We start from the raw sequence: 26,359 nt of genomic DNA on the forward strand, positions 1-26,359 counted from the left end.
ATATATGACTTAAACCTATCATTGTGATATACCAAAGGTATTTCATTTACCTTCTTGTACCTTAGTCCCATTGTTAATTCGCTGAATATTTTTCTTTTCAGACTGCGTTCTTAAAATACTGAATGCAAAAACGTGTACACATTTACATGAATATATTGGGTTGTTGGAAAAATCATGACACAAAATTTTGCATGGAAAAATACATCATGGGGGTCAGGCATTAGCGCAGTGGGTTAAGGGCACATGGCATGAAGCGCAAGGATCCTGGTTTGAGCCCTGCGGCTCCCCACCTGCAGGGGAGTTGCTTCAGGAGTGGTGAAGCAGGTCTGCAGGTATCTATCTTTACTTCCCTCTCTCTGTCTTCCCCTCCCCTCTCCATTTCTCTCTGTCCTATCGAACAACAATAATAATAACCACAACTATGATAAAGCAACAAGGGCAACAAAAGGGAAAAAAACAGCCTCCAGGAGCAGTGGATTTGTGGTGCAGGTATCCAACCCCAGCAATAACCCTGGATGCAAAAAAAAAAAAAAAATACATCATGACTTTTCTGACAACCCAATACTTCATACTCTGTAAATTAGGGGAATTTTTTTTCTTTCAATTCTTGCATCTTCTGTTGCTTTTTATTTTTATCATAATCATGATTATTATTTTATTGCCACCAAGGCCATTACTGGGGTTGGGTGTCTACACAACAAGTCTACCACTCCTGGTGGCCATTTTTGTGTGTGTGTGTGTGTGTGTGTGTGTGTGTGTCCAGGGTTATGGCTGGGGTTAGGTGCCTGCACTATGAATCTACTACTCCTGGTGGCCATTTTTCCCACTGTTGTATCTGTTTGGATAGGACAGAGAGAAACTGAAAGAGGAGGGGGAGAGAGACACCTGCAGACCTCCTTCACCACTTGTGAAGCCACCCCCCTTGCAGGTGGGAAGCCGGGGCCTTGAACCGGAATCCTTGCACTTTGTACTATGTGCACTTAAACAGGTGGTCTGCTGCCCAGAGCACCCTCCCTCCTTTTTCTTAATCATTTTTACGGGGGCGGGGGGGGGGTTTAAAGGTTTATAGTGCAGTCACTGATTCATGGGTACACTTTCTCATCTCCCTGTGAAAGTTCTCTGTAAAATACACACCCACAACCTAGGTCCTGTTCCATTATCATACACCAAGACCCCAAAGTTCTCTCCAGTCCTCCTCCCTCTCTTTCCCCAGAATCCTTTGCTTTGATGCCATCAACAACACCATGCCCAGTGCATGGTTTACTTTGTGTTCCTCGTCCTGTCCCTATTTAATAAGTCCAGCCTGTAAGATCATTCAGTAATTGTCCCTTTTTTTTTTCCGCTCATCTCATACAACATGGTATCTGCAAGTTCCATCTAAGACGATGCAAAGGAGATGACTTCATTTTGTTGTTGTTGTTGTTTTGTTTAATTATGATAGTGACAGAAATAAGTAAGGCAAGAGATGGGGAGAGCAATGGAGAAAGACCCTTGCAGCCTGCTCCACCACTTTTGAAACTCCCCCTCCCCCCCACAGATGGGGATTGGGGCCTCGAACCCAGGTCATCCTGCATAGTAACTTGTTGCACCACTGCCCTGTTGCCTATTGCCTTTATTAATATATTCCAACATTAGAATTATATTTTGAAAGTAAAGAAAGGTTTGCCTGTGGTATTCAGTTCCCACTCTACTAGAATTTTTTTTTATATTTATTTATTTTCCTTTTAGTTGCCCATGTTTTTTTTATTATTGTTGTAGTTATTATTGTTGTTGTTACTGATGTCGTCATTGTTGGGTAGGACAGAGAGAAATGGAGAGAGGAGGGGAAGACAGAGAGGAGGAGAGAAAGATAGACACCTGCAGACCTGCTTCACCGCCTGTGAAGCGACTCCCCTGCAGGTGGGGAGCCAGGGGCTCGAACCGGGATCCTTATGCTGGTCCTTGCGCTTTGCACCACGTGCGCTTAACCCGCTGCGCTACCACCCGACTCCCTAGAATTTATGACTTTCATTTAGTCTCTCTAGAGTCTAATTTCGTTTCCATGTACACCCCTCGACCTTGTTTCCTCCCGCTCAGTTTAATCTGAATTTTGCTGCTGTTGTGTAAAACCCAAGTGTTTCCTCTTCATAAGTATACTGTATACTTAATTGGCATAAGGGCTCTGAACTCCAGCACCTGGAAAGAGAGGAGGAAAAGGAGGGGGACGTTTGGATGTAGGCATGGTGTCATGAGTTGCTTGGAGGGGAAGAGAGGACTGGATCTGGAAGAAAAAGGTGGCAATTATGTACAAATGTAGAGAGACAATTGTAGAGATGATGGTTGGCCCATGTCTATAACCTTAGGAGAACTGCAGTGGCTTGTAGTGGGGAGACTGGGGATTCAGAACTCTAGTGTTGTGAATGGTGTGGAAGTATACCCCTGATGACATGTAATTTTATAAATCAATATTAAGTCACTAATAAAGAGAGGGCCCAAGCAGTAGGGCAGCGGGCTAAGTGCACATGGCGCAAAGACTGGCACAAGGATCCTGATTCGAGCCCCTGGCTCCCCACCTGCAGGGGGGTCACTTCACGGGCAGTGAAGCAGGTCTGCAGGTGTCTATCTTTCTCTCCTCTCTAGATTTCTCTCTGTCCTATCCAACAACAACAACATCAATAACAACAACATGATAAACAACAATGGCAACAAAAGGGAAAAAAAATAGCCTCCAGGAGCAGTGGATTCATAGTATAGGCACTGAGCCCCAGTGATAACCCTGGAGGCATAAATAAATAAATACATCCTTAAAAAAATAAAATAGAGGGAAAAACAAAAAAAGAGAAAGAGAGAAAGAAAAGAAAAATAGTTTTCAGAATGAATAAATATATTAAAAGTGAAGTTTTTAAAGTGTACCAACCCTATACCTATCTTTTGAAACCATATATGCTTTTTTAATGTATTCTTTTTATTCAATGTTGAAATAATTTTTTCCCCTTTATTGGGGGATGACTGTTTTACAGTCACCAGTAAATACAATAGTTTGTACATGCATAACATTTCCCAATTTTCCACATAACAATACAACCCCCACTAGGTCCTCTGTCATCCTTTTCCAGGACCTGTACTCTCCCCCCGAGCATTTTTATGTATACTTAGAGCCCACTTGTTAATGAATATATAAATTCATAGGTGTACATTTATGTGGATAGACATGTAAAACCATATCTGTATGTGTGCATACATGTCATTGTTTGAAATATACATGTAGATTCAAACTTCTTTGCCTTTTACCTGTGATATAGACGAACAGAGTTTCACCTCTCAAATTCTTTATTGTAGAATGGAAAGCATATGGAAAACTTTAAGTTTAACCACAGATGTTTAATAGTGAGCATATCCTACTTATGCTAAATACTAACTAAATGACAGCTGCTGCATATATTTATTTATTTTTAACTTTGTATTATCTTTATTGGCTAGAGACAGCCAGAAATGGAGAGGGGAGGGGGAGATAGAGAGGGCAAGAGACAGAGAGACACCTGCAGCCTTGCTTCACCACTTGTGAAACTTTCCCCCTCAGGTGGGGACAGGGGACTCAAACCCGGGTCCTTGCTCACTGTAAAATGTACACTCAACTAGGTGGGTCACCACCCGGCCCCGCTACATTTATTTTTGTTTTTATTTTTATTTTCTTTTTTTATCTTTTTCTTTTGTTTTTTTCTTTACGCCACATTTATTTTTATACTATTATTTCTACCATATTAGCACCATTAATTGAGATTAGTAAAAGACTATAGTAGCTATCCTTATTTTGGGTGACTTAAATCTGATTTTTTTATGTTATTTTTATTTATAAAAAGGAAACACTGACAAAAACCATAGGATAAGAGGGGTACATTGCCACACAGTTCCCACCACCAGAACTCCATATCCCACCCCCTCCCCTGATAGCTTTCCTATTCTTTAACCCTCTGGGAGTATGGACCCAGCGTCATTGTGGGTTGCAGAAGGTGGAAGGTCTGGCTTCTGTAATTGCTTCCCCGCTAAACATGGACATTGACAGGCCGATCCATACTCCCAGCCTGTCTCTCTCTTTACCTAGTAGGGTGGGGTTTTGGGGAATCAGAGCTCCAAGACATATTGGTGGGGTCATCTGCTCAGGGAAGTCCGGTTGGCATCATGGTAGCATCTGGAACCTGGTGGCACCGATGGTCAGAAATCCTTCCCTCTCCCGAGAATTCCAGGTTCAAAGCTGCTTTTCTCAGGGGCTCACACCAGGTGTTATCTCCAAGTTGCCATCTTGGCCCTGCCCCTGGGTAGCTTGAATCTTAAAGAATGGAATCACAAGGGAGTCAGCGCAGGGGGGTAAGCGCACATGGGGCAAAGCACAAGGAACAGCCTAAGGATCCTGGTTTGAGCCCTTGGCTCCCCACCTGCAGGGGAGTCGCTTCACAAGCAGTGAAGCAGGTCTGTAGGTGTCTATCTTTCTCTCCCCCTCTCTGTCTTCCCCTCCTCTCTCCATTTCTCTCCTATCCAACTACAGTAACATCAGTAACAACAATAATGACTACAACAATAAAACAACAAGAGCAACAAAAAGGAAAATCAATAAGTATTGAAAAGAATTTAAAAAAAAGAATGGAATCACATGGACTACACAGCATAATGATTATTAGTGTAACTATTAGAAAAAATTAACTCTCATACCTTAATAGGAGAGCAAAATAGGAAAAATACTTTTTTTTTTTTTTTTTTGCCTCCGGAGTTATTGCTGGGGCTCAATGCTGGCACTGAAAATCCTGCTCCCAGTGGTCATTTTTTTCCCACTTAATTTATAGGACAGAGAGAAACTGAGAGAGAAGGGAGAGAGGGAGGAAGATAAGACGCCTGTAGACCTGCTTCGAGGCTTGTGTAGCATCCTCCCGCAGGTGGGAAGCCAGGGTTCAAACCCATAGCCTTGTGCAGGTCCTTGTGCTTAGTACTATCTATGTGCACTTAAGCAGGTATGCCAGCCCCCTAAAATACTTTATTTTGAAGATATTGATTGATTGATTGATTGATTGATTGACTGACTGATTGATTATAGAAAGAAAGAGAATCATAGGATCACTCTGGCACATGCAAACCCAGGAATCAAACTCAGAACCTCAATGCTTTATCCATTGTGCCACCTCCCAGTCTGCTAAATACTGGATTTACTTAAATGCCGTTATCTCTTAAACAGGATACAGATTATAAGCCAGTACCACTGAAAACAGGAGAAAGTGAAGAGTATATCCTGGCCTTGAAACAAGAATTGAGAGAAACAGTGAAAAGAATGCCTTATTTTATGGAAACACCTGAAGAAAAGCAAGGTGGGTATTGGGATCTGGTTATCTGACTGTATGTACAGATTCCATACATACACTATAGATAAAGATTAAACAATATTTTGGGACAGTGTATATGTCATTTAATATTGATTGCTTCAATTCAGTCGGGAATTTTCGACCACCTTGAAAAAAACTTTGTTAATTTAACAGGAAGTATGCTGAATGTTTTTTTGGTATTGTATTGTTAAAAACATCAACTTTATTTATTAGTATTACTATTATTATTATTACTGATTTAGCATTGGTGTAGGAGATTGTAAGATTTTTTTAGGGGCATAGTTTTTTTTAATATTTATTTTCCCTTTTATTGCCCTTGTTTTTTGTTGTTGTTGTAATTATTATTCTTGTTATTGATGTTGTCGTTGTCAGATAGGACAGAGAGAAATGTAGAGAGGAGGGAAGACAGAGGGGGAGAGAAAGATAGACACCTGCAGACCTGCTTCACCGCCTGTCAAGCGACCTCCCTGCAGATGGGGAACCGGGGCTCGAACCTGGATCCTTACGCCGGTCCTTGGTCCTTACGCTGGTCCTTGACTAGCTTGTCCTTGTGCTTCGTGCCACGTGTGTTTAACCTGCTGTGCTACCACCCGACTCCCAAGGGCATAGTTTTCTGTCCGTGTGTGCATACAAATCACCATACCTACCACCAAAGTGCCCGTGCCCTCCTTCCGTATACACAACGCCCATCTGATTGCCGCCGTAGAGCTTGCAAAGCCCAAGAGGCACTTTGTTTACCTAAGTTATCTATACTCTGCCTGTGAGTGGGCATTTAGTATTTTTTAAAGACCCATCAGATTCGCTCTTAAAAAAATTTTTTTTTAATTTATTTTTTAAAAAAGAATTTATTGATTTATTCATGAGAAAGGAGGAGAGAAAGAACCAGACATCACTCTGGTACATTTGCTGCCCGGGATTGAACTTTGGAACCTATGTTTGAGAGTCTAGTGACTTAGCCACTGCGCCACCTCCTGGACCACAAAAAATATTTTATTTATTTATTGAATAAAGACAGAGAAATCCATAGAGAGGGGAGAGAGACTTGCAGCACTTGCTTCACTGCTTGCAAAGCTTCCCCCTCTAGGTGGGTCTTGAACCTGGGTCCTTCTGCATTCTACGTGTGCATTTAACCAGGTGTACTGCTGCCTGGCCCCTTATTTGCCTTTCACCTCTTTGCTTATTTCACTTGACATAATCACCTCCAATTCTACCCTTTTTGTCCTGAGGGATACAATATCATCTTTTTTTAACTGCTGAGTGAAAAAATATATATATATATACACACACACACACACATACATATATGTGTATATGAAGAGGCACATATCATATATACTATATGATACATATTTTTTCCAAGGTAGTCAGTAATTTCTGATTTTATTGAAGCAATCAACATCAAATGATACAAGTATTGTTATACACACAAAGAGTATACACACACACACACACACACACACACATTATAACTTTACCCTGTTGTCTATCAATGAGCATTTAAGTTGATTCCATATTTTGCATAAAATGAATAATGCAGCTATAAACATAGGGGTACATATACCCTTTTGAATTACTATTTTTGTACCCTTTGGATATATGTATATATGTTTATCCAGGTTTGAGCCTGGCCCCCACAGTTTAAAGGAAGCTTCAGTGCTATAACCTCTCATTCTCTCTCTCCCCTTCTTTGCTCTGTATCTTTCTACCTGAAAAGTCATCTCAGGGTGATGAAGCTCGGATGATGACCAAAAACAATTTAAAAACCTGTGTGTACGTACTTGCAAAGGACATAGAAGGGAAATTATGGTTGGAGAAGGACTGATAGTCTCAGACTGGAAGTGGGAAGTGGTTTAAGAGGAAATGAATCTATTCCTGAGTAGTTATTTAGCACGGGAGAACTTTATTGATTGTCAGTTTCTACTCTTGAATGTTGAAACTAAAGAGATCAATATCACCTTGGAGTTCACCAAACAGCATCTTCAAAACGTGAGAAATTCGTATTGTGTCTTTTCATTCCATTAGCATTAAAAATGCATTCGTGTTTTCTCTTGCAAAAAGACTTAGAATTGGCTCAGAGTCAAAAAGGAAGTGCTGTGGGACAGTATGATGTATGCTTCTAATTATAAAAGCATATTAGACATGCTCATTTAGTTTTTGAAAATGACTGAAGTTATGTAATAGTTTGATAAGAGCAGTGTTTTTTTTCATGATATTTTGATGGAACATGTTTTTAGTTTCATGATATTCCATGCTCTGAATTTAAAATGCAATCAAATCTCTAATTTAATGATTTTTTAAAAAATAAAGTTAAAAGAATAAATGTTCTAAATAGAAAAAAGTAATAATAATGTGGCCTGGAGGTGATGCAGTGGACAAGGTGTAGAGCCCTCAACCATGAAGTCTTAAGTTCAGTCTCCGACATCACATTAGCGGTGTGATGCTCTGGCGTTTCCTCTCTCTCTCTTTCTCTCTTTCCTTCCCTGTTCTCAATAATGAGATAGACAGGAGCAGAAGGAAAGAAAAAGAGGGAGGTCATTGGCGGATAGCATAATGGTCATGCAAAGAGACTGTCATGCCTGAGACTCCAAAGTCCCAGATTCAATCCCTCATACCTCCATAAACCAGAGCTGAGCAGTGCTCTGGTAGGAAAAAAAGAAAAGAAAAAGAGAGAGAGAGAGAGAAGAAGGAGAAGGAGAAGAAGGAGAAGGAGAAGTAGGGAGGAAGAAATCGTGTAGGGTATATTTCACTCTCTTAAATGCATCTTTCTCTACACATGTGACAAATTCACTTTGCTAAATGCGGTCGTTATTAAAGTGCTTATGTAATTTAAAAGTGCATATCATCATAGCACTTATGTGAGTCTTTTAGACAGGGCACTAAGAACATAATTTTTTTGTGGTTTCTGAGAGTGGTACTTAGATCAAGGGGCTCTTTATCTTTGATAACTACACAAGAAATTGAAAAACATAAGGAGCCTTTTACTTCTGTTTCTTTTAGGGGGGGAACATGTAACTAGAATCTCAGCTGATTCAAGTATATATTCCTTGAAGTCTTAATATTTATAGACTCGTTCTGACATAATATATTTTTAAAACTATGATTGAAAATAAAGGATATGTACATATAGAAAAGCTTTTATATGATGTGTAAATAATAGTCTGTAGGTAATTGCTTATATGTTTACAAATATGCACACATACTGATACATGGTGTTTATAAAATGTATACATAATTTACGGAGAAGCTTTGGCTAGATTGAAAGCAAGTACCTGACTGTCAGAGGAGCCATTTTCTACATATGTTAGATCACTGCACTTTCAGCAGCCTTCTCCCATCCCGTCACCTGTCTGCTTTACGAGAGAGAGAGACTTGTGCGATAGCATTCTGCACTATGAATCCACTGTTTCTCGTGGCCTTTTTTCTTTCTTTCTTGTTCATTTTACTGGATAGGACTAAGAGAAATTGAGAGGGTTAGAGGAGATAGAGAAGGGAGAGAAAGATAGACAGCTGCAGACCTGCTTCACCACTTGTGAGGCGACCCTCCCCCTGCAGGTGGGGAACTGGGGACTTGAACCAGGATCTTTGCTGGGTCCTTGCACTTTGTACCATGTGCGCTTGACCCAGTGCACTACCACCTACCCCCAGCCCCCTTCTCTATATATTTTTTTTCTTTTCTTTCTTTTTTTTTTTTTGCCTCCAGGGTTATCACTGGGGCTCGGTGCCTGCACTACGAATCCACTACTCCTGGAGGCCATTTTTCCCCTTTTGTTGCCCTTGTTGTTTATCGGCATTGCTATTATTATTGTTCATATTGTTGTCATTGTTGGGTAGAACAGAGAGAAATGGAGAGAGGAGGGGAAGACAGAGGGGGAGAGAGAGACACCTGCAGACCTGCTTCACTGCCTGTGAAGTGACTCCTCTGCAGGTGGGGACCTGGGGCTCGAACATGGGTCCTTGTGCACTGAAACTCGTGCACTCAACCAGGTGAGCTACAACCTGGCCCCTCTCTTTCCCTCTCTACTCCCCCTCCCTGTCAATTTCTCACTGTCTGTCCAAACTAAATATATGTAAATACATATAAATATTAGAAAATTTGAAAGAGACCTTCTACCCTTTCATATAAGTGTATCATATTATGTGATTTTGAACTTTTTTTAAAGTTTTTTTTTATATTTTATTTATTTATTCCCCTTGTTTTATTGTTGTAGTTATTATTGTTGTTATTGATGTCATCGTTGTTGAATAGGACAGAGAGAAATGGAGATAGGAGGGGGAGACAGAGAAGGGGAGAGAAAGACACCTGCAGACCTGCTTCACCACTTGTGAAGCAACTCCCCTGCAGGTGGGGGGCTCGAACCAGGATCCTTACACTGGTCCTTGTGCTTTGTGCCACCTGCACTTAACCTACTGTGCTACCGCCGGACTCCGGTGATTCTGAACTTTTATGAAAGCTCAGAAATCGGTCAGATTGTCTAGCTGTAAGATCTGTAATTAGGTTTTTGGTCTCTGCTTACCTTTGGCCGTGTATCCCAGCTGCTTTTCAAAGAGTGACTTAAATTCAAGTCTATTCATGATTTTCACAGTGAATTTTTTTCTTTTTGTTTTTAGATATTGAAAGATACAGTAAAAGATACATGAAGGTATACAAAGAAGAATGGATACCAGGTAATAATAAAACTAACAGTGCTGAAATACTTTTAAATCACTTACTGGGAAGAATGATGACTTTCAAGATAGCTATCATATAAGTACAGTTTCTTCTTTCCATGTGAGAAGTGTCTACCCGACACCAGCTCACACCTTCCTCCATACCTTCTAAACTCCCTCCTTCCCTCCCCCCCCTTTAGAATCTTTGGCTCTGCTATAACAGACCCCAACTAGTCTAAAATTCCACTCTTTATTTTCCCTTTTTTTTTAAATTTTTATTTTCCCTTTCTTGGTTTCTTAAGTTTCACCCATGAAAGAGGTCATCCAGTATTCACCCTTCTAGTTGATCTCATTTAACATGATTCTCTCAAATGCCATCCAAGACACAGGAAGAAAAAAATTTTTCTCATTCCTTTCAGATGAGTAGTATTCCATTGTGTTCATATGCCACAGCTTCCTTAATCGTTCATCTGTTGTCGGAGATACGGCTCTTTGCAAATTTGGGCTATTACGGGCAGTACTGCTATGAACGTGGCTATACATAGACACAGAGCTCTTTGGATGTGCCTTTCCATGTCCTTTGGATAAATCCTTAGAAGAGGAACTGTGGGGAGTCGGACTGTAGCGCAGCGGGTTAAGCGCAGGTGGCGCAAAGCACAAGGACCGGCATAAGGATCCCGGTTCGAACCCCGTCTCCCCACCTGCAGGGGAGTCGCTTCACAGGCGGTGAAGCAGGTCTGCAGGTGTCTATCTTTCTCTCCTCCTCTCTGTCTTCCCCTCCCTCTCTCCATTTCTCTCTGTCCTACCCAACAACGACAACAACAATAACTACAACAATAAAACAGGTGCAACAAAAGGGAATAAATAAATAAAATAAAATATTAAAAAAAATTTTTTTAAAAAAAAGAAGAGGAATTGTGAGTTAGGGTTAGGGTTAGATACATACAATACAATCATGTCACCTGCAAATAGTGATGACTTCACTTCATCACTTCCAGATTTTAATAGAGCTCTTCAAGACACCCTATCTGGTCACTTCATTTTTATGACAACTGTTTTTTTTATCTGCAAAATGAGTAGGCTGAATGTGATATCCTCTCCAGCCCTTTCCTTCTGCCTTGTCTGTAACCGAAACAAATTTTAAACACAAATTCTTGAGGTAGCCTTCTGTTGATAAGGGATCTTATAATAACTACACATGATTTTTATCTGTTTGGGAGGCAGGACATCGATGAGTTTGACTTACAGTATCCAAGAACATCTTTAACATGTGTCCTTGGTGCTTTATCAAAACTGCTCTTACGTTAAAGCATAGTGTTTCAGGGTTTGTTTTCTTTTCACTGTTGATTACTGATAATATTGTGTCATCCCTGGAAGCAGCTCTCTCATCTCTCTCATTTTTTCCAATTTATAACTATCTAAAAATCCATCTCCCAAATGATCCTCTTTCATTTCCTTCCCCACCCCACCCCCCGTGGTTATCTTTCTGTAGAGTCTCTGGCTCTTTGAATCATTTATAAAAACAAGTATAGTTGAGGCTAAACTATTCACTCCGCTGCAATGACTAGACATAGAAATGTTTTGTATCACATAGACTGAGTTCTTTTAATCAGGCTTTTTTTTTTTTTTTTACTCTCGTGGTGGCTCTTGCTTTGATTTTGTTGTTGTTGTTGTTGTTGATTAAACAGGCTTAAAAATTACAAGTGAGGAATTATCTAGCAATGTACGGAAAACATTTATTGGAGAGACTTTTCTTTCCACCGCTTTTAAATGTTGTTGTAAACTGTATAACTGTTATTTTAATGTTTCATGTATCGGAACTGTGGGCATGTATTTTAACATTTAAAAAAAAAATGTGTGGGAGTCCCGCGGTAGCGCAGAGGGTTAAATGCACGTGGCGCAAAGCACAAAGACCGGATTAAGGATCCCGGTTCAACCCCCTGGCTCCCCACCAGCAGGGGAGTCACTTCACAGGCAGTGAAGCAGGTCTGCAGGTGTCTGTTTTTTTCTCCCCCTCTCTGTCTTCCCCTCCTCTCCATTTCTATCTGTCTTATCTAACAACGACAACATCAACAACAATAATAAGTACAACAACAACAAAAAACAAGGGCAACAAAAGGGAAGATAAATAAATAGAAAAAAAAAAAAGGATGATAAGAAATCAGCTCTAGAGACCCAGGACATGCTGCGCCATTAGACTCTCAAACATGAGATCCCAAATTTGATTCCTGCTATCCTGTGCCAGAATATTTTCTCTTCTCTCCCCCACACAAAAAAGAAAAAAGAAATCAATCTTTAAAAAGAGAGACAAAAGAAATGGACTACAGAAAACTTGGTAAAAACAGAGAAGTTAAATAGTAAGCCAATTATTCTTAAGAAAAATAACTGTGGGGAGGGGGCTGTAGCGCCGCGCGTTAAGGACCCACGTAGAGATCCCGGTTCAAGCCCCCCCCCCCCACCTGTAGGGGAGTCGTTTCACAGGCGGTGAAGCAGGTCTGCAGGTGTCTATCTCTCCCCCTCTCTGTTTTTCCCTCTCCATTTCTTTCTGTCCTGTCCAACAACAACGACATCAGTAACAGTGATAATAATAACTGCAACAACTATTAAACAACCAGGGCAACAAAAGGGAAAGAAAGAAAAATAACTGTAGGAAACAAGGTAACATAGCATAATGGTTATGCTAAAGACTTTGATGTCTGAGGCTCCGAGGTCTCGAGTTCAACCTCTAGCACTGTCATAAGCCATTGCTACGTGGTGCCCTGATATAAATAAATATAAAATAAAGGCTTCCAGGAGTTGTGGAGTTGGTCAAGCATGAAGCCCTGAAAAAGAGGAGGGTGAAAAAGCGTTTATATGAAACGAGAAAAATAGCTATGATTCTAACAACTATAAAACCATAAGAACTCTCAAAAAAATAAAATTCTAGTGTTTTGTCAACCTAGAACTTTCTTTGTAATATATATAGATATATTATATCTATATATATCTTTGTTACATATGCATGTATACATAAATGTATGTTTTTTTTATATTTTATTTATTTTCCTTTTAGTTGTCCTTGTTTTTATCATTGTTGTGGTTATTAATGTTATTGATGTAGTTGTTGCTGGACAGGACAGAGAGAAATGGAGAGAAGAGGGGAAGACAGAGAGGGGGAGAGAAAGACAGACACCTGTAGACCTGCTTCACCGCCTGTGAAGTGACTCCCCTGCAGGTGGGAAGCCCGGGCTCCAACCGGGATTCTTATGCGGGTCCTCGAGTTTCGCTGCCACATGCGCTTAGCCCAGTGTGCTTAAACTGATGTGCTACCGCCCAACTCCCATATGTTTTGTTTTTAATGGAACTCTGTATAAGATTTTGAGAAACTTTTATTTATGAAGGCTTTTTTGTTGTTGTCGTTTGTTTGTTTGTTTGTTTTACCATAGCACTGCTCAACTCTGGTTTATGGTGGTGTGGGAGATTAAACTTGGGACCTTGGAGCCTCAGGCATGAGACATCATTTGTATAACAATTATGCAGTCTACCCCACCCTATTTATGAAGTTTTTTTATGTCCGCAAATGTTTTTCATCTTTCCTTCCTACCTTCCTCCCTCCTCCCTTCTTCTTTATATATTTATTTTATATATATATATATATTTATATTTATTTTTCCTATATTTATTTTTCCTTTTTGTTTTTACCAGAGCAGTGCTCAGTTATGTCTTATGCTGGTACTGGGAATTTGGGGATTGAATCTGAGACTCTTGCTGTCTCAAGTTCTGGTGCCCTTTTTTGCAAAGCTGTTACGATGTCTCTCCAACCCAATATTTTAATATCATTATTCTTATTATGAAATTTCTCACTATTTAAAATGGGTTATGTTAATGCTAGATAGCTGTTAAGAACGTGCTGTGGAAGTATTAGCACTATTTCAAAACTATATTACTGAACTTTTCTTTGTAAAAAAAATATATCAGGGGCAGCAGTCTGGCGGTAGCGCAGCGGGTTAAGCGCAGGTGGTGAAAAGCGCAAGGACTGGCATAAGGATCTGGTTCAATCCTCCGGCTCCGCACCTGCAGGGGAGTCGCTTCACAGGCGGTGAAGCAGGTCTGCAGGCGTCTTTCTCTCTCCTTCTCTGTCTTCCCCTCCTCTCTCCATTTCTCTCTGTCCTATCCAACAATGACGACATCAGTAACAACAACAATAATAACAACAACAATAAAAAACAACAAGGGCAACAAAAGGGAAAATAAATATTAAAATATATATATATTACTGTTATATTTTAATTCTTAGGTGAAATCTGTACAGTCAAATCCAGGTTCAAACCCTGGTTTCCACCTGCAAGGGGGAAGCTTCATGAGAGCCATGCACATAGTAAAGGGTGCACTCTACTGAGTGAGTTTTTTTTCTACCCTTCAGTATGCAGCGTTTTATTTTTTGAGGTGTTTTTTTTTGGGGGGGGGTTGTTGTTTGTTTTTTTCTTTTTAATGACTTAAATGTCCCCAAGATGTTTTAGCATCTTTGTTTTATTTTTATGCTTTGAGTTTTCAGATTTACAAGGTGGGTATTATTTTAATCTTCACTTTATGGGTGGTGAAGCAGAGCTGCAGGACTCTTTCTCTCCCTCTCTCTCTTTGATGCCTAAAGGAAATTGCTATTTTTATTATTTTGTATACACAGATTGGAGAAGACTCCCAAGAGAAATGATGCCCAGGAAGAAATGCAAAAAAGGTACTTTGAATATAACATTCTAGACAAGAAAGGTTTGTTGTTTTAGTTTTATGTAATATAGATCGAGTTGTTAACATGAAATTACATTCAGGCTTCTAAACTTTTTTTTTTCTTCAACTAAGCTTAGCATTTGTATTATTTTGCAAAAGTTTTTTTTGTTTGTTTTGCTGTTTGATTTCTGTGTTGTTTGGTTTTGTCTGGTTGTTTTTCATTATTTATGGTGTTGTGATGTACTTGGAAACATTTTTCAATTATGTATTAATTAAGAACTTTCTTGCTTAAGCAACTGGCGATGTTTATTTATTTGCTTGTTTGTCTTCTTACAACATGGAGGTAGCTTAGCCAGCAGAACTCATAACCTGGTTTATGTGAAGCCTCAAGTTCAATCCCTAAAGCTGGGACTTCAGACCCTCAGACATGAAATTCTTTTTGCATAACCATTATGCTATCTCCTCGGGCACTCAGACCATGCTCAGTAATAGCCATTTAACAAGCTTGTATGTTAGGAGATTTAAGTGATTTAATAAAAGATTCTTAGTGAAAAGGACATCATGATCTGAGTAAATTATATTCCTAGTTAAGATTTTCTGGCATCAAGCAATATTATGTTTATTGAGGTTTTGTTCATATACTATAGTATTTTATATATGTTCAAATATCAACAATCTCTGTTGAAAGTCGCCCATCATTGAATCTAACAGTTAACTTTGGTTTGAGCAAACACAAGTGTGCTCAACCAGGTGTGTCACCACCCGGCCCACTACTCATCTATTTTATCATTAGTAAATGCCTATCCTGTATTTTTTTGGGAGGGGCGGGGGGGCTCCTGTGACCATTTTATTGGATAGGTCAGAGAAAAATTGAGAGGGAAGGGGAAATAGGGAAAGAGAGAGACACCTGCAGACCTGCTTGACCACTGTGAAGTTTCCCCCTGCAAGAGGGGAGTGGGGCTCTAACCCTGGATTCTTATTCAAAGCCTTGTGCGCTGTACTGTGTGCACTAAACCAGGGGCACCACCGCCCAGGGCACTTGTACTTGTTTTTTTTTTAATTTTCCAAATCTGATAAAAATTATTATAATCGAAATACACTAATCATTGCAAAGGAAAATGGTGCAGACGATAGATCTGGGAGAGACTCCTACTGCTTCTCTCATGCTTCTACTGAGTTTATATTCTAGCAGTTAAGACCCTGGTGACAATTTCCAATACACATTTTAAGTACTGATGAAAAGATAGCTGCTTGCAGTTGTAGAAAATATCCAAATTAAGTAATAATTAATTACTCCTCATCATGGAAAGCTGGTGAAATGGCTGACTTTTTTTTTTTTTTCTTAATTTAAGAAAGTTTAATCCAAATGTTTTATGTTTCTTGGTAGGACACACTACTAGCCTAGACCACATGTTCAGGGGCAAATAAATCTAATAAATGCACAGTTGCCATTATAGAAAAACATATTAATAGTAATTTTACTTCAGCAGGCTCCAAACCCACAAAGATGAAAGATACAGACAAAGGCACTTCACTCACTAATACTGCAGATGTATTGAAAAAAATCGAGGTAAGGTTTTCTTCTTAATTATAAAACTGATCTGAAAAAAAAGTCATACTTTCTTCACTTTTGTTTTTGATGGGCATTTCTTCTTTCTTCACCTTTTTAGTGTGATATAGATTTAGCAGGATCGGGGCCACGCAGTGGTGTACCGGGTTAAACGCATATAATACAAAGCGCAAGGATCCGGTTTAAGCCCCCGGCTCCCCCACCTGCAGGGGATTCACTTCTCAAGTGGTGAAGTAGATCTGTAGGTGTCTGTCTTTCTCTCTCCGTCTTTATCTTCCTTCCCCTCTCAATTTCTCTCTGTCCTGCAGGGGAAAAAAAAATGTAGCCACTGGAACAGTGACTTCGTGGTGCAGGCTCCAAGCCCCAGACATAACCCTGGAGAGGGGAAAAAATAGATTTAGCAGAATGAAGCCCACAACATAAATAACTGAGAAGGTTTGAACATTGTTGACTCTTAAGGGAGCTCCATCATTCCTTGATCACTCAAACTGTCAAGTTGCCTCAGTTTTTACTAACCAGTTCTTTTCCAAGATCCCTATTTCCCCCAACATATGTATTATGCATGGGAGAAAAGCATGAGTTCTTCCTGAATTGTGTCTTTTGAACTTATCTGTGTTTCTTCATGTTTACCTATTTCAAAAACTAAAATTTGTCAAATTCAGAAGGTGAAGACACTGAAATTTTCCCTCTTCCATGCCTGCTGTAGTCATTCAGTTCTCCTGTTGGCATCATCATAAGTAAACTGAATATTTGGGCTGGTTTCTGCTTAACATACAGGAGGCTCAGTAGAGTGATTATGTACTATGTAGTCTAGGACTGACTGTTCTCTGTTCAAAACAGTTTTAAAGTATTTTATAGTTTGTTATTCAAGTCTTTAAAATAGTTGGGTAAATAGTCATCTCACAGGAGAGAAAAATGGAGATTGCTAAGTATAAGAACCATAACTAGTAGAGTCAGTGCAAACGGAATGAAGTAATATGCATAGTCTTGAGGTCATTGTTTTCATTGTAGAAATATTCCATGTGTTACCTATGTAAGTATTTCAGGAGCTTGATTTGAGTCTGTGTGAAAGAAGTCAGTTTACATTATTTATTTTGAGGAGCCCAGAGATAACTCACATGATAGAGCACAGGCTCTGCTATGCGTCAGACCCCAAGATTCACACCTTGACCCATGGGGGACACAAGAGGAAGCTCCCAAGAAAGTAGAACAGTGCTGTGGTGGCTCTCTCTTCTCTTTCTCCTTCTCTCACTTCACCACTACCTGAAATAAAATGAATGGAAAATTGTCTCCCCCCAGAAGTAGTGGAGTATTTATGAGACCTGGACACTGCCAAAAAAAAAAAAAAAAATTGAGATGACAGTAACGGAAATGAAGACAATTAACCTTGTATAGCACTGAATGACTTTCATATTTTAAAAATCTTTCACATAGGCCAGAAAAATCACCAGGGTAGCTTGTCACAAGTGTGACCGAGGTTCAAGCATGTCCCCCACCACACTGGAAAAACGTTAGTGCCATGGTGTCTTTCCCTCTCTGCCCTTCTTTTTTGTTTTTTGTTTTTAAATACCAGAGCACTGCTCAGCCCTGGTTTATGATGGTATGGAGATTGAACCTGGGATCTCAGAGCCTCAGGCATGACAGTCTGTTTTGCATAACCAACCTGATGCTGTTGACTGGCTACGGAAGAAGGGCAAACGCTAGAAGAAGAATTATGCTGTTTCCCCTGCCCCCTCTGTCTTTTTCTCTTTTTGCCTCCAGGGTTATTGCTGGGACTCAGTGCCTGCACTACAAATCCACTGCTCCTGGAGGCCATTTTTTTTCCATTTTGTTGTCTTTGTTGTTATTGCTGTCCTTGATGGATAGGACAGAGAGAAATGGAGAGAGGAGGGGAAGACAGAGAGGGGGAGAGAAAGACAGACACCTGCAGACCTACTTCACCACCTGTGATGCGACGGCCCTGCTGGTGGGGAGCCAGGGACCCAAACCGGGATCTTTACTCCAGTCCTTGAGCTTTGCGCCACGTGCGCTTAACCTGCTATGCTACCACCCGACTCTGACTCCATCTGTCTCCCCCTCCTCTCTCAATTTCTCTCTGTCCTATCCAAAAATAGATAAACAAATCGCCACAGGAGCAGTGGATTTGTTGTACAGGCATTGAGCTCCAGCAATAACCCTGAAGGCAAAAAGAAAAGAGGATAGAAATCATAAAAATGAAACATTATGCATTAGAACTGATACTCCAGTATTGCACCAAAGTAAAAGACTCTGGGGTGGGTGGGTGGGTGGGGAGAATACAGGTCCATGAAAGATGATGAATGACATAGTGGGGGTTGTATTGTTAAATGAGAATCTGGGGAATGTTATGCATGTACAAACTATTGTATTTACTGTTGAATGTAAAACATTAATTCCCCAATAAAGAAATAAATTATAAAAGAAAAAAAAGAACTGATACTCCAGCACTACCTCAGACCCAATTATATTATGAAGTAAAACAGGATAGTGAGTTCTTCCTTAAGTTAACTTCGCATTTTCTAGCTGGTGACCTGAAAGTGGTGGCCAAAGGGAGCAAGAAGGGGCCAGACTGCGGTGCACCTGGATAAACGCACACATTACAGTGCTCAAGGACCCAAGTTCAAGCCCCCTGATCCCCATATGCAGGGGGAAAGCTTCCTGAGTGGTAAAGCAGGGCTGCAGGTATCTCTCTGTCTCTTTCCCTCTCTAACTCTCCCCCCCAGTTTCTTTGTTTCTATAATAAAATTAAAAGATTATAAATAACTCCTTTAAAAGGAGGGGATCGAGATTATAATAAAATGGTAGGTAGCTATTCTCTCATGGTTGAGCAGGAAGGTCAAAATTTATTGGCCTAAGGATCCCAGTTCGAACCCCCGGCTCCCCACCTGCAGGGGGTCGCTTCACAGGCAGTGAAGCAGGTCTGCAGGTGTCTATCTTTCTCTCCCCCTTTCTGTCTTCCCCTTCTCTCTCCATTTCTCTCTGTCCTGTCCAACAACAATGACATCTATAACAACAATAATAACAAGAATGATGATAACAAGGGCAATAAAATGGGAAAAAATGGCCTCCAGGAGCAGTGGATTCGTAGTGCAGGCACCGAGCCCCAGCAATAACCCTGGAGGCAAAAAAAAAAAAAAGTATTGGTTTCTCTATATATTCATGAAACTCATTTATACCAGGAATTGGAAAAGAAAGGTGATGGTGAAAAATCCGATGAGGAAAATGAAGAAACAGAAGGAAGCAAGGAGAAAAATAAAGAAGATGAAGACGACGAAGATGACGCTGCAGAACAAGAGGAATATGATGAAGAAGAACAAGAAGAGGTAAATGGCCTCTTTTTGGCAGTGTTATAAAGTCACTAAGCCCGGGGGCTGAGCGGTAGCACACCCAGTTAAGCGCCCACAGTGCGAAGTGCAAGGACCTGCGCAAGGATCCATGTTCAGGCCCCTGGGTCCTGCTTGCAGGGGGAGGGATGCCTCACAAGTGAACAGGTCTGCAGCTGTCTTTTTTTTTTTTTTTTAAATATTTATTTTATTTATTTATTCCCTTGTGTTGCCCTTGTTGTTTTATTGTTGTAGTTATTATTGTTGTTGTCGTTGCTGGATAGGACAGAGAGAAATGGAGAGAGGAGGGGAAGACAGAGAGGAGGAGAGAAAGGTAGACACCTGCAGACCTGCTTCACCGCCTGTGAAGCGACTCCCCTGCAGGTGGGGAGCCGGGGTTCGAACCGGGATCCTTATGCCGGTCCTTGTGCTTTGCGCCACCTGCACTTAACCCGCTGCGCTACAGCCCGACTCCCCCTTTTTTAAAAAAATATTTATTTATTTATTCTCTTTTGTTGCCCTTGTTGCTTTATTGTCATCATTGTTAGATAGGACAGAGAGAAATGGAGAGAGGAGGGGAAGAAAGAGAGGGAAGAGAAAGACACCTCAGGACCGTGACTCCCCTGCAGGTGGGGAGCCGGGGGCTCGAACTGGTATCCTTACACCAGTCCTTGCGCTTTGCGCCATGTGTGCTTAACCTGCTGCACTACCATCCAACTCCCAGGTGTCTTATCTTTTTCTCTGTCTTTTTTACCAGAGCATTGCTCAGCTCTGCCTTATGGTGGGAACCTGGGAAGGACCTTGGAGCCTCAGGCATGAGAGTCTCTTTGCATAACCATTATGCTGTTTACCCCACCCTCTTTCTCCCTGTCTCCCCCTCTCCTCTCCATTTCTCTCTGTCCTGTCAATTGAAAATGGAAAAAAAATGGCCGCCAAAAGCAGTGGATTTATAGTGCCAGCACGAAGCCCCAGTGATAACCCTGCTGGTAATAATAATAATAATGTTACTAAGCTTAAAGATTATTTGGTAAAGAATCAGGTAGATAGTGGGCAAGTTATTGCTAAGGATGGGTATGTTTATAAACACTGCCAACAGATGTTCTTTGATAGTGAGAGAATGTTTATAGTATTGAATTGTAATGATACTAGATTGAATGTAAGAGGTTGAAGTAATCTGAAAGTTAACTTTATAAGTAGAAGTCCACTGGTTAAGGAAATTGTTCAGATTAGCTTAATTGACACTTACCTACATAAAAAATTAGCCATAGATTAAGGTGGTGAAAGCCATAGTTTATAAATCTGAGAGGCAGTAGCTGCTGTGCATCGCATCTCAAATCCCAGCATGCACATAGAGCTAGACTGTCGGAGAACATAGCATAATCCAAGTCATACATCGAACCGTATTTTGGATTTGGAATATCCAACTTTCAGAAGCATGGTGTGTGTGTGTGTGTGTGTGTGTGTGTGTGTGTGTGTGTGTGTGTGTGTGTGTGTGTTTTTCCCATAGAGTTATCACTGGGACTCAGTACCTGCATGTCAAGTATCTGCCACTCCTACTGGCCATTCTTTTTTTTTTTTCTTTTAACATGGGGCTGGGGGGTTGAGCACATATGTTACAATCAAGCCCCCGGGCCCTGCTAGGGGTTAAGCTTTGCCAGTGGTAAAGTAGTGTTGCAGGTGTCTCTCTTTCTTTCCCTGTCTATCTTTCCTTTACCCTCTTGATTTCTGGATGTCCCTATCGAATAAATAAAGATAATTAAAAATATATCTTACCTGTCAATGCTCATGTTCAGCGGGGAAGCAATTATAGAAGCCGACCCTCCACCTTCTGTACCCTATAATGACCCTGGGTCCATAATCCCAGAGGGATAAAGAATAGGAAAGCTATCAGGGGAGGGGAGGGGATACGGAGTTCTGGTGGTGGGAATTGTGTGGAGTTGTACCCCTCTTATCCTATGGTTTTTGTCAGTGTTTCCTTTTTATAAATAGAAAATAAATAAAAATGTTATAAAATTTTTTAAATATTTTTTTAGAGAGAAACAGAATGAAGGTTGCAACACTGCCTCACCACTTGTGAAGCTTTCCCCCTGCAGTTGTATCCATACACATGGTAACATATACATTCAACCATGTGCGCCAACACCCTAGCCATTCTTTTAAAAATCTTTTTCTGATAGAGTCAGAGAAAAACATAGAAGGAGAAGAAAAGTGATACCTGCAGCTTCCTGCCTCCATGGCCACCAGGGACTTGAAACCAGGTCCTCTTGCATTGTCACACGTGCACTCTGCTTGAGTGCACCACCACCTGGCCCAACAATATGACACATTTTAAAAAGAAGCTGCAGTCAATCCAGATAATTTTGTACAGGTCATGGTCTCTCTCTTCTCTCTCTCTTTTTCTCTCTCCTTTCCCTTCATTTTATTGGATAGGACAGATAGCGATTGAGAGGTGAGGGGAGACAGAAAGATGGATACCTGCAGACCTGCTTCACTGCTTGTGAGGCGGCCGGGGGACTTGAACCAGGATCTTTGACCAGTCCTTGTGCTTTGTACTATGTGTACTTAATCGGGTGCACCACCACCCAACCCCAGTTCATGGTCTCTTTTCATCTACGTAGAGACTTCACACAGTAACCTGAGTCTGAGAGTTTCTTCTCCATCATAATGACCTTTATCTTCACTCAATTTTAGCTTCTCATATTCTGAATCTTTTTCACCTAAAAGTGCTCTAATTTTGGATTCTTTTGAAATTTATATTGGTATAAAGGGAGAGATACAGACCCATTTGGCTGAATAACATGTTTTTTTTTCTGTCAAGTCTGCAATAATTTTTTTTTAATATTTACTTATTATTGTATAGAGACAGAGAAATGGAGATGGGAGGGGGAGACAGAGAGACACCTACAGCCTTGCTTCACCACTTGTGAAGCTTTCCCCCTGCATGGGGAGTCCCCAGGTGTGCCACCACCTGGTCCCTGCAATAAGTTCATTTAAGCAATTACTTAATTTTCTGGTTGTCACTGGGGCTTCATTCCAGACCAACTTTTTCAAATAGACACCAAGGTTTCTCTTAGTGTGGTGGGGTCTAGGTTGGAACCTGGGTTGTCCAGTTTTAGCAATGATCAACTCATAGGCAACCTTTTAATCATTGATTCATTCATCCAGTCCACTCTCAGTCCCCCATATGTTAGACTCCTTCTCCCTCAGATTAGAAAGGATATCTCAAGCACTGTATCATTTCACTCATAAAGATGTCAGGATTTACTGAAAAATAAGGACTCTATAATAGTATACTGACATTACTGCATCTAACATAGTAATATATAATTCACTGAATGTCTTCATATATTAAGACAGTGGTCCAGGAAGTGGCGCAGTGGTAAAGCTTTGGACTCTTAAGCATGAGGTCCCGAGTTCGATCCCCAGCAGCTCATGTGCCAGAGTGATGTCTGGTTCTTTCTCCTCCTTTCTCATAAATAAGTAAAATCTTTTTTTTTTAAAAAAAGCATATATTAAGACAAAACTTTTTTCACATCTTTCAGTTGTCTCAAGTTTCTTAACTTGTCTCACTCCGAATTCAAGTATACTCAAACTGGTTAACAATTCTTACATTTCATTTAACCGATATCCAAAACAGCATTTTGAATTTTTGGTAGACATTACAGCAATACTTTTGAGTCAGCTACATGGATAGTGGTCACCCCCCTTCCTAGGAACTGAAATATTCTGTGACATAGTTCTTCTTAACCTACAGGTAATGGAAGAGGTTCTTTATGCACTGTAGCATGACATTCTCTAGGTCTGCTTTGGCATATTGAGATCTCTGCGCCCCCCCCCCCCACCCACCAACACCAGAAATTGCACATGTGCATGGAAAAGAGAAGACAGGGCACCAGCTCAGGCATGCAAGTCCTGACTTTACAGCTGAGCTTACCATGCCCCCACACATGTCCTTTTATGTTTATTCACAGAATGGAAATATTGACAAGACCACAGGATAAGAGGGGTACAGTTCCATATAATTCCTACCACCAGAGCCCCATATGTCATCCCCTCCCTTGAAAGCTTCCCTAGTCTTTATCCCTTTGGGAGTATGGACCCAGGATCATTATGGGGTGCAAAAGATGGAAGGTCTGGCTTCTGGAATTGCTTCCCCGCTGAATATGAGTGTTGGCAGACCGATCCATACTCCCAGCCTGTCTCTCTCTTTCCCTAGTGGGGAAGGGGTCTGGGGAGGCAGGGCTCCAGGACACACTGGTGGAGTCGTCTGCCCAGGGAAGCCTGGTGGCATCATGGTAGCATCTGGAACCTGGTGGCCTCACCCAAGAGTCCCAGGCTGAAAGCAGCTTCCTTGCAGAGCTCACACCCGGTTTTGTCTCCAAGCTGCCATCTTTGCTTTTTTCTTTTAAAATTTTTTTTTTTATATTTATTTCCCCTTTTGTTGCCCTTGTTTTTTACTGTTTTTATAGTTATTATTGTTGTTATAGATGTCGTCGTTGTTAGGACAGAGAGAAATGGAGAGAGGAGCGGAAGACAGAGAGGGGGAGAGAAAGATACACACCTGCAGACCTGCTTCACCACCTGTGAAGCGACTCCCCTACAGGTGGGGAGCCGGGGGCTCAAACTGGGATCCTTCCGCCGGTCCTTGCACTTGGCGCCACGTGCGCTAAACCCGCTGCGCTACCGCCTGACTCCCTGCTTTTTTCTTTTTAAAACAAAGCAAAGATCATTCTGCTTGCTCATTTATATAACCGTGACTCAAAAAGTCAGTTCTCGTATACTCTAATGTTCATATGAATTGACTTTGTATTGTGTGTGCATGGGACGTGGGTTAGCTAACTAGAGGATGTTCCATCCTAGCCATGGGCATCCCTTCATATTCTCTTAGCTAGTTTGCATCTGCGAACAGTTAGGAGAGACTGGCTTGGAGAAGAAAGCAGTACAGGTAGATTTAAGTAAAAGCAGAGGGAAAAGCCTCGTATACTATATTACCTGTTTTAATATGAATAAAATAAAAGGACAGCCTACCCTGTATTCTTTAACAATAATGTTCCTGCATGTTCATTTTAATGCTTACTGAGGAATATGTCATTTCACCTAGGAAAATGATTACATAAATTCATACTTTGACAATGGAGACGATTTTGGCGTAGACAGTGATGACAATATGGATGAAGCAACCTACTAAACACTGTGGACAGTCTAGAGAAATACTTCCAAGATATGCCCTCTGAAGGTTTGCAGGCTTGGTTTCTATTTCTGACGGTGAATGAGAAAGTATTTCATTTTCGTTGCTGTTTTGTTGGATAAGTATTTGTTACTGAAACAGAAGAACCACTTTGAGTTTACATACTGATTTCCTTACCCATTAATGTCGCTGATATGCTGATGTTCCTTCTCAATTCCTCCGTCAGCCTTCGTGTTTATTCAAGTAGTTTTTTTATTATTTGGATTCAAACTGCCTGAAAAGGTTTTTTTGTATCTTTTACTGTATATTCATGATTGAAAAAACTATTCTTGTTCAATTACTGATCTTTTGTAAAACTATTACTAGTGATCATAGTCAATCTCTGTCATCTGAAAGTTGATTTAATATTGCACATGCAGCACTTTAAAAGAAGCTTGAAAATAATCTTTTTTATTTCTACTTGGTACTTAATGACTACATACATCTACAAGGAAGGCCGGCCATTCAGTGTTACTGCACATACAGGAAGCCCTGAGTTATTCTTGAGCTTTACATTAAAGACAAAACAAAAGACCAAATTAAGTTCTATATAGTTCTCACTGCAGAATGCATGTGTGAAATTTCTGAGGCACCTGTTACATTTCACAGGACTCACAGCTATCTGATATATATATATATATATATATATATATATATATATATATATACACACAAAGCAAAGTAAGACTCAGGTTATTTTGAAATAAGATTAATCTTTTTTTTTCTTCAATTAAAAAGTATCTCCCTCTGCCTTTTTATATTTTGGGGAGAAAAATACCTAGTAGCCTCTGTCTCCAAAGATTCACAGATGCCAAAGAATTTCAAGAAAAATTCATTCTATATTTTTAATGATATTCACCAAAAGGAACCAATTTATTTTTCTCTTTGGAAAGGCACCACTCATTGCCCAGTAATTTGAGAATTTGAGTGCTAAATTCTATGCCTACCTTTACTGTTAAACTTAGTTTTTACTCTCTAAAAATTGTTAACTTGTAAATGTTTTAAAACAATTTTGACACACAAAGATAAAAGATGTTTTTCTCACAAAATATTTTATTATCTGATTTTTCTCATCTTGTTTTCTTGTGGGGGGAATGCAGAAATTTATATTGTCTTTACCCTTTTGTAACATAAATTTCTTAGGAAAAAGGTCGTTTTCAGTTCCTACACTTCCTCAGATAATTCACGATGGGTGTGAAGATTATTATTCAGTACTGTATTAATTATAAAGTTATCTTTTGCTTTATGGATAAAAGCAAATCTGTTTTAAAGCTCTACTGTACTTTGAAATGTCACAAATGTGTTTTCAATTGTAAACGGAAAATAAAATCAGTTAGGATATTGTTGTTTTATTATTTTATTACCTTAGTTAACCATAGTTATATACCATGTAATTTATAGAAATCCATATAGTTCTGTTTATTTGACTTATTATAAACCTGTAAACTGCATCAACTGGGCAAATATACTTGTAATGATGGTATTTCTTTTCTTGATTTTTCAATTATTTTTAATTTGTTAA

At 40.2% G+C, this 26,359-nt stretch overlaps 1 protein-coding gene across 2 annotated transcripts in view; it reads left to right on the top strand.

Moving 5' to 3' along the window:
- Positions 1-25,802, top strand: part of POLR3G (RNA polymerase III subunit G) — a 46,570-nt gene extending 20,768 nt beyond the window's left edge. The window contains exons 3-8 of one of the 2 annotated variants that reach the window (XM_007518965.3): positions 5,204-5,333; positions 9,957-10,013; positions 14,659-14,709; positions 16,187-16,269; positions 19,467-19,610; positions 24,712-25,802. In XM_007518965.3, the coding sequence (XP_007519027.2) occupies positions 5,204-5,333; positions 9,957-10,013; positions 14,659-14,709; positions 16,187-16,269; positions 19,467-19,610; positions 24,712-24,798 (552 nt within the window). In that variant the 3' untranslated portion in view covers positions 24,799-25,802. The remainder of the gene's footprint in view (positions 1-5,203; positions 5,334-9,956; positions 10,014-14,658; positions 14,710-16,186; positions 16,270-19,466; positions 19,611-24,711) is intronic. The other variant, XM_060201161.1, reaches the window with a different exon arrangement.
- The last annotated feature ends 557 nt before the right edge of the window (positions 25,803-26,359 follow it).

This window comes from Erinaceus europaeus, chromosome 11, assembly GCF_950295315.1.
Source record: "Erinaceus europaeus chromosome 11, mEriEur2.1, whole genome shotgun sequence".
Lineage (NCBI taxonomy): Eukaryota > Metazoa > Chordata > Mammalia > Eulipotyphla > Erinaceidae > Erinaceus > Erinaceus europaeus.